We start from the raw sequence: 9,012 nt of genomic DNA, 5'->3' as shown, positions 1-9,012 counted from the left end.
AGCAAACGACAGAGTGGTGCAAAGTTTTAAAATAATAGAGTTTCAAATTAAATTATGAGAAAACCAGTTGGTTTGAAGAAGCCCCCTCTGAAATTTTCCATGTACTGGTTGATGATGTAACTGTAGTTACTATCTACTCCCTCCGTTCCCAAATATTTGTCTTTCTAGAGATTTCAACAAGTGACTACATACGAAGCAAAATGAGTGAATCTACACTCTAAAATATGTCTACATACATCCGTATGTTGTGTCCACTTGAAATGTCTAGAAAGACAAATATTTGGGAACGGAGGGAGTAATAAAGAGGGGCTGTTTTATCAAATAAAAAAAAATGTCATGGTCGCACGAGTCGACAAATTGCACCAAGAAGAAATTCAGGTTCATCTGGAGAATGATCTTAATATCACTCAAGTAGTTATCATGAGAACATTCATTTCTCATTAACGTACTTACCAATCACACCAATTTGGAAGTACACTATTTTGGTTCCCCTCTACCATTTTCAGTTAACACGGTGGATGGCAAACAAAGGAAAATGAAAATCAGCAGCACCGGTGGTCCGCCGGCTGTTTAGAAGCAACAATTACTTGAGCATGTAATTTTTAGTGAACGTGTGATAATTGGTTGATTAATTGATTAGAGCTTTTAGGCATATTCTGTCCATCGAGGATCTGTGCATTCATGCGACGGCCAGCCACGCATCGATCAGTCAGTCGTGGAGAACGGCTTGTAGACCTTTAGGTCGGACATTATCCCGGCGATGGAGCCGGCGGCGGCGGCAATGGTGATGATGAGGCAGGCGAGGCTGAGTAGCTGTAGGCACACCCACTGTGAGCTCCACTTGGGTATCTTCTTCTGCACGATGTACATCTCCACGGGGAAGTAGACGGTGAGCGGCCAGAACCCGATGGCGCCGAGGAAGCCGACTACGTCGTTGAAGAAGGGCAGAAGCATGGACACCACGGTCGTCGCCACCACGAACGCCGACCGCCACGTCAGGCGGAAGAGGTTGAGCTTGAAGCCGGAGGAGACGAGCGGGACCTGGATCTCTCTGGTGATGAACCCTGACTTGGGCCACCTCTGCTGCGCCCACTTCTCGACGAAGGCGAACAGGGGCTGGCAGTAGACCTGGTAGGCGCCGACGAGGTGGACGACGATGGCGGCGTTGGCGATGTCGAGGAGCCAGAAGGGCTCGTAGAAGCCGAAGCCGGTGAGGAGGTTCCCGGGGGCGTTGTCGCCGAAGGCGGCGTAGCCCATGCAGCCGCAGAGCATGTAGAAGAGAGTGGTGGTGGCGACGCTGACGACGGTGGCGCGGCGCATGACCTTGGCCTCGGACGGCGGCGGCGCCCTGATGGTGTCCTGGATCTCGATGAGGATGAGCGAGTAGGAGTAGGCGAAGGCGATGTCGCCGAAGGCCTGGAGGCTCCGCCACACCTTGTCCATGGGCGTGACGACGCCGATGCTGATGCCGGTGAGGCTGCCCTTGACGCCCTTGTTGGCGACCACCTGGACGATCCCGAGGCCGAGGCCGATGGTGGAGTAGGTGAAGGACATGATGGCGGCCAGGATGGAGAGCCAGGAGATCTGGTCGAAGTCCGGGATCTGAGAGAAGAAGATCTCCGCCACGCCGAAGATGATCATGTAGGGCGTGCTCGAGATGTGGCACGGGTTCACGTGCCCCTTGACGTGGAAGCAGTTGGCCCTCTTGATCGCACTGCAGACATGTTTCAAGCGACCGTTAGTTCACGTTCACCAGCTAGCACAGATCGAGATCATCGTTGCAGAAGGTTTGGGTACTCACAGCATGCTAATGGAGGCGGCGATGGTGTATCCGATGGCGACGCCGACGATGTTGGCGTACTGCAGGAACCCGCAGAGCTGGACCTTGATGCCACCTGCTCGACGAAACGACAAGAGAGAGAAGCAGAGTGAGCTCTGCTCAGAGGCTGCCTCCGCATGCATGCATGCAGCGGCAAACTACGCGAGCTCGGTGAACAGTGGGAGGCATGCAGACGTACTGAGGTTGGCGTTGACGGCGTCCATGTAGGTGTAGTTGCGCTTGCCGGTGGTCTCGTCGCCGGAGCGGTAGCAGTCGGAGAGCAGCGAGGAGGTGTAGTAGGTGACGAGGGAGAAGAGCAGCATGACGGCGGGGCCGGCCACCCAGCCGAGCTGGCCGATGGCCCAGGCCAGCGACAGCACCCCGGACCCGATCACCGCCGTGATGATGTGGGCGCTCGCCGTCCACATCGTCCCTGCGGCACACCAAAAGTCCACGTCAGTTTGTCCCGTCACGTACGCTTGAGGCGGCCGTACCACATGATCGCAGTAGCATCTTTTGTTCTTACCGGTACGCTTGAGGCGGCCGTCGTCGTCGTAGCACTTGGAGCCGCCCGCCTGGCCGTGCTCCACGGAGGACACCTCCATGGCCGCCGCCGCGCTCCCCTGGTAGTAGTTCTTGCCCACGCCGTTCTCCCCCATCTCTGCACCAGCCAAAGCACCCGATCGAGCAGTGAGACGACAGCTGGAGCACACAGTGCAGGCCGATCGGTATCTCGTTGTACCTCAGGTAAGTAGCACCGCGACAACAATATATAGCGTCAACCAGGGCGAGGTAGGGTGGCTGCTGGCTAGTGAGCGGGACGCGGAGAGCGCCAAGACTACTCGCGGGGTGGAATTCAAAGGCGGCCCGTTTACCGCTCCACTAGATCGACCGAGGTCGTATAGTGGGCGGTCGATCGGGGGTGAGCGAGTGCAGTGTGAGGAAGAGATAAGAGCGGGGGCGGCGATTTATAGGCGCCTGCCTGGAAGGTTGGTGGGTGTTCGTTCGGGTCTGGGCTCGAGGTCGAGGAGGTGGGGATGATGCGCTAGCTAGGGAATTTTGTAGCGTACCCCAAGGGTATTTAGCATCTGTTCTCGGCGATCTTTTAGTTGAAGCCGATGTTAGGGGCTGGTAGAGCATTGCCTGATGCCTCTATTATGTGAAGAAGAATATGTCATGCGCGTCTCTCGCCCACTTGGGCAGATCGCATGTGTAGATGGACGACGGTTCAGTGATCAAGTGGTGTGCATGCATGCATGCATGGGTGTAATGCAAACTTGTCGTTTATTGGGGCATATATATATATCTGATAAGAAAAAACTAACCTAAAATGAAAAAAAAACATTGCTCAGCTAAATTTTTTTCCTGAATTGAGCCAGGGTTTTTGCGGAAGAATGGACCACGCGAGGCTCCTCTAGTGGCACAAAGGGGAAAAAACGTGGCCGATGGGTGTAATGGTCGGACCCCTCCTCTACCTCCTCCGGGCACACATGTCAACTTGCCTCTTGCCCTGTCTGCTCACTACAGCTATAGCTGCATTGGTCAGCGAGAACAGCGTGCCTAGCTAGCTAGCAAGTTGTTACACACGGCCCGATTGAAAACGATGACACATGCACCTGCACGACATGTGCATGCATGCCACCACGCAAGATCATCAAATATCTAAGGCGCCCATAACCCAAGCTAAGGAGGCCATGGACCATGGAGTAACAAACATGCGCTGCATGCACCTTAAGATAAGATAGGATCGCAACAGTGCATGCATGCATGCATGCATTATTGAGATTTCTTACCTTTGCAAGAAAAAGTCCCCTCTACTCGGTCTCCTCTCCCCTTGCAAGCGAGTGACGAGACAAGTTCAGGGCTACGAAAGTGTTGTGTCAAGAGATGGGGTGTAACTTGCTGTGATGGTGTGTTCAAGTGCGCCCAACGGCCACGGTATTTATAGGGGTGGGCAGGGCTGGCTTTAGGGTGTACAATGCGTCTCTTGCGTGTTCCATGCATGCATGGCTGGATGATACTGTACTGTACGCTCAAGGGAGGCCCTCGGGTGTTTGTACCCCACGGGTTCTCGACCATCCTCTGTTCAAAAAAAAAAAAAAACGGGTTCTCGACCATCCTTTTTGCCGCGGCGTAGAATATGTTCGGTGCCCCTCTCGGCCACGAGATTAAGTAAGTTGATCGCCCACTAGGGATCGTATCGCGATCTTGTTCCCGGCCAGATGGATCGTGAAAACAAAGGGAAGACTTCGTGCCCATGGTTTCTCACATTTTTCGCAAAATGTCGAAATGTGTGGCTCCTAACGGCAAGTAGAGAGGTGATTTAGCGGTGAGAAGCGAAATGTTGGAAATGCTATTTGCTTGGCCTGGATTTGCTTCTGTGGCGAACATATCCTGTTACCGTTGTTGTGGCCTTATCCTACGAACTCCCGCTGATCATGGATCTTAACAAAGCAGTTCGGCTGATTGAGGCCTAAACTGTAGACGTCTCATGTTTGCAATGAGGAACCAAAGTGTTAGAGGTGTGCTAGCTAGCAGTAGTAGTTTAAGTTCGACAAATAGAGTCATTAGTTGGTGAGCGCTGAATCCACAATCTCTTAGGGTCACGTAGTCTAGCTACGAGAACTAGAGGCCGCCTAAGATTTGTTTACCAAAAACTAGGTTAAACGGATAGTGAAGATTAAGTGCAGAGAAAGTCTGGAGCTAAAGTGTCCTTTTTTATCCCGAGCTCAAATGCTTTTGCTATAAACAGTAGAACTTTTTACAGGAAACGTTGCTTACTTTTCTAAGTGTTTGAAAATATTCGTGGTGAAATCACATTCATGAGGTCTGGGCAAAAGTAACAAGTCAGCTTTTGAAAATGCTTTTAAAAAATGGTCCGAAACGGAGCACCTTGAGGCGCCCCTGGGAAACCGGAGTTTCAGCTAACCGCAAGCTTTGCTCATCCTCTAGCGTAGCGTTCGGGAAGAGTGCGCGTGGCTCTGAAGCGATGTCGACACGCCGGGTGGCCTTGTTGGACTAGTTTTACCTTAGGTGAAGGACTTCATCCTTCTGAACTCCTTTGAAAGAATCTAGGCTGTCATGGCCCTGAACTGGGAGGAACGGGTGTGCATATGATACTTTATAATGGATGAGTTGGAGCATCTCCCTACAGAGTTAAATCTTTCAAAAACCTGTGCCCATGATTATATGGCGATTTGAAAATTTATAACATCCGATTGTAGAGAGCTTAAACTAACAACTAAAACTTACCAATCGTGTGCATACCGTGATTATCACTTCTTGTGCTATCAGGATTAAGAAGTGGACACAGTGGGGTTATGAATGACTCCTAGGTTGGTGTTCAAGATCACTTATTGATCATTCTATTGTGCCCCCTTATGCATAGGAATTACTTTTCTTGTACTACTCCCTCCGTTCCTAAATATAAGTCTTTTTAGAGATTATACTATGGACTACATACCGAGTAAAATGAATGAATCTACACTCTAAAATATGTGTATATACATCCGTATATAGTTCCTATGAAAATCTCTAAAAAGACTTATATTCAGAAACTGAGGGAGTAGTACTCATAGGATAAGATGGTTTACAAATGCTTAGTGCCTGCTACAATTCTCACCACTTAACCATATCCAACCCATTAAGTATTGTTAGTCTTGATATCCTTGGTAATGTTATTGTTGAGTCTCAATGACTCACAGATACTACAACGACATCAGGTGCAGGTACAGTTAAAAGCGATGCTCTAACACGAGAGCGATGTACGTTCTATTTGGAGTTCTTCCTCGTCGACGATCATAGAATGGGATCCCGGTTGGCACCTGGGATTAGAAGGGTGGACATTGCTTTCTTTATTGGATTGTGCCTTCTAATTGATGCTTGCAATGTATTGTTGGGTCATGTGACCTCTGATTGCTGATTGAGCTATGTATGACATTTGTATGTCGTACTACTACTCTTGTATTTTCATCTCTTCAGTTGATGTTGTATTTGTTGTGATGTTCACCTTGTTATAGATATGTGACACTTGCGTGTATGATATTAATCACATGTTGGGGCATTACTAACATGCGCTTCTATCCTTAGCGAGACTTGTAAGTCTACCTTCCGGCTAGAACTGCATGTTGGGTGTTACACCCCCCCTTTCTTTTACGACACCGACCGTTCAATTACATAGTGTGAAAAAGCCTTTGATGCAAGATTGTTGTGGGTTTTAGAGGTATATCTTTTTCTAAACAACGTCTGAACAGAAATAGAGGGCACAAATTCAATCTCGCACGCAACCTTCTTAAATTGATCTCAAGCTAGACATTCACCCCGCACATCCATACAGAAGTTCAAATGCATGAAAAAATAAGGTTTGTTGGCATAACCGCATGAAGAAGCCCAAGTGCATGAAAAGGAAAGAAAAAAAAGGTAAAGATTCCGGAGAGCCAACAATGAATGGCTAGGAGGAGAAGCTAAAATGCGTATTCCCAAAATAAGATCAATCATGTCGCCTAGTCGGTCCTTGTCCCGCTAGACCGGGTGTGAGAGCTACAACAACGTGTATCGGCAATGCCGCACCACCGACTACTCTATCGGCCCTCTCGAGATCTGCATCGTCTACGAGGGCACCTTTGACAAGCTCATCGACTACGCGCTCAGCCGCGGCACGCCGATCAACCAGTACAAGGCACCGCGATGAGGGCAAGTACGCGAGTCCCAATTTCCCCTATTGGATCCCTGGAAACACAGAGTGGACCAACGAAAATGGCAACCCGCTGAGTACTAGTTAATTTTTTTAGACGAAAGGCGATAGCCCGAATTTATAAATAAAGACACACGGTAGCCTACAACAGCAAACAGAACGATCAAAAGTTCACCAGCCCACACAGGGGATAATAGACAGGAGTTAAACTGTTACAAAATATCACACCACGCATGCCAACTACCCTAGTGCACGGAGGGGAAAGATGCTGGAGCACCAAGCAGGCCGAAGCTAAGAGGAGGCATCTTGGTCATGCTTGTAGAAGGAGGCAGTCGTGCATCGAACTCGAGCAGTAAGCATTTCCGTCTTCTCGCGATCGCCCTCCTTAGTCAATAATTTCCACCAGTGAAGAAAGGAAGATAATTTGTATAAGCAATTGGGCTTGTTAGGAAAAATATGCTTGATAGTAAACTTGCACAGTGAACTGACCTAAGGCCATTCCGCTTATGAATCTAATCAGCTACCGGGAGTTGGTCCCGGATGGCCTGCCAGAGGAAAATCTTAATGCGAAGAGGCACCCTGACCCTCCAAATGGTCACAAACCTCGCAGAAACTGCACCAGAAACCAACCAAGAGTACAACGATTTGACAGAAAACCTACCCAAAGACACATGGGGCCAAACAACAGCATCACTCTCCTTCGAAAGTGTCGGGAAAAGAGCAGCAAGATGCTGCCATTGACCTAACTCTACAGGAGAGAGGGTACATCGAAGCCCCGGGTCCTAGTTATTCGTCGCCAACCCCGAGATGGAGATATGCGGGTTAGAGCAATAAGAAAAGAGCACCGGGAAGGACAAAGCCAAAGGCCCGTCACCTATCCACTAGTCTACTCAAAATCTAACCGACTTTCATTCCCCACCAGGAACTTAACACGGGCTCTGAAGTCATCCCTGACCTTCTTGAAGCTTTTCAAAAATCGAGACCCCAGCCGCGGGCGCAAACAGCGGGCTGCAATTGGGGAAATACTTAGCTATGAGAATCTTGAGCCAAAGAGTGTTAGGGTCAGCAATAAGGATTACCCACCACCACTTAATGATAAGGCATTTGTTCATCACCGACGTGTTGATAATACCCAGACCAACCTTGGCCTTAGGTCTACACATGAGTTTCCACTGCACCAATCTGTATGTTTCCTTGTTGTCAGCCATATTCCAAAAAAAGGCACTACGGTGCTTATCGTAGCCAGCGTGAATACCATCTGTAACCCAATAGAATCCCATCATGAACATCGGGGGAGAGGAGAGGCAGGCGTTGATAAGACAAACTTTACCCGTAGAGGTATTGTATCTACCCCTCCAAGGGGTCACCTTGTTACCCACCTTGGTAACAATGCGATTGAAGTCATTAGCCAGAAATTTGGATGGAGAAATAGGCATTCCAAGATACTTGAAGGGAAAGAACCCAAGGAGCAGTTGAGCAAATGAGCAACCTGAATCCCTTCAGCCGTCGAGGCTCTTGTAACAATGACTTCACTCTTAAGAAAGTTATTTTTTAGCCCAGAAAGCGCATCAAAGCAGAGGAGGATAAATTTTAGGTTTGCTAGGAATTGATCATCCAATTCAACCATGATAATCGTATTGTTCGCGTACTAAATGTGAGACATACCAAAGGGGGTGAGGTGGGAGGCAACCCTTAATGTCACTAGCCGCAGTTGCTCTAATAAGAATACATGACAGAGCATCAACAACAAAGTTGAACAGGAGAGGAGAAATTGGGTCTCCTAGGCGTAGGCCTCGACCATTGGCAAAGAAAGGCCCCACTGTGCCATTGACAACCACCGCAGTGTGGCCACCCGAAACAAAAGTCACCAGCCGGTGGACGTAAGCCCCATCAAATCCTTGGCCAACATAATGAAACGTCTCCGCCGTATCTACTTTTCCAAACAGTTTTGCTCTTGTTTTCGACTCTAATTTGCATGATTAAATGAAACTAACCCGGACTGACGTTGTTTTCGGCAGAACTACCATGGTGTTGTTTTTGGTGCAGAAATAAAAGTTCTCAGAATTCAACAAAACTTCTTGGAGATTTTTTATGGAATGTATAAAAAATACTGGAGCAAAGATCCACCAGAGAGGGGCAACCAATTGCACAAGGCAACAGGCCGCACCCTGCTACCTTGTGGGGCCCACATGGCTCCGCTGAACCTAATCTCAAGCCTATAAATTCCTTTTCCCCGAGAAAAAAAATAAGAGAAGAAGTTTCATCGCGTTTTACGATATAGAGCCGCCGCCAGCTCCTGTTCTTCATCTGGAGGGCTGATTTGTTGTCCGTTTGGGGCTTCGGAGAGAAGGATTCATCGCCATCATCACCACCAACCCTTCTTCATTGCCAATTTCATGATGCTCCCCTCTCCCCACTCTCACCGATGGCGGCGTGTAGCAGATCAGAAAATAGCAAGTCAACCTCCGACCACCTTCACCGGCATCCGCAATAGCAGCAC

At 49.0% G+C, this 9,012-nt stretch overlaps 1 protein-coding gene across 3 annotated transcripts; it reads right to left on the bottom strand.

The window, feature by feature from the left end:
* Positions 1 to 357: 357 nt before the first annotated feature.
* LOC119344713 (amino acid permease 4-like) lies at positions 358 to 3,743 on the bottom strand. Of its 3 annotated transcripts, none has more exons than XM_037615082.1 (5): positions 3,613 to 3,743; positions 2,346 to 2,480; positions 2,019 to 2,252; positions 1,802 to 1,895; positions 358 to 1,714 (listed from the first exon to the last, which is right to left on the bottom strand). In XM_037615082.1, the coding sequence occupies exons 2-5, from the start codon at positions 2,476 to 2,478 to the stop codon at positions 706 to 708; spliced, it is 1,470 nt and encodes a 489-aa protein (XP_037470979.1). In that variant the 5' UTR covers positions 2,479 to 2,480; positions 3,613 to 3,743; the 3' UTR covers positions 358 to 705. The 3 variants fall into 3 exon arrangements, with proteins under 3 accessions (XP_037470979.1, XP_037470982.1, XP_037470989.1); XM_037615085.1 differs by lacking the exon at positions 3,613 to 3,743 and adding an exon at positions 2,562 to 2,768; XM_037615092.1 differs by lacking the exon at positions 3,613 to 3,743 and having other exon boundaries at positions 2,346 to 2,768.
* Between the last annotated feature and the right edge of the window lie 5,269 nt (positions 3,744 to 9,012).

This window comes from Triticum dicoccoides, chromosome 1B (genome assembly GCF_002162155.2).
Source record: "Triticum dicoccoides isolate Atlit2015 ecotype Zavitan chromosome 1B, WEW_v2.0, whole genome shotgun sequence".
Classification (NCBI taxonomy): Eukaryota; Viridiplantae; Streptophyta; class Magnoliopsida; order Poales; family Poaceae; genus Triticum; species Triticum dicoccoides.
This window is presented reverse-complemented; position numbering and strand designations above follow the sequence as displayed.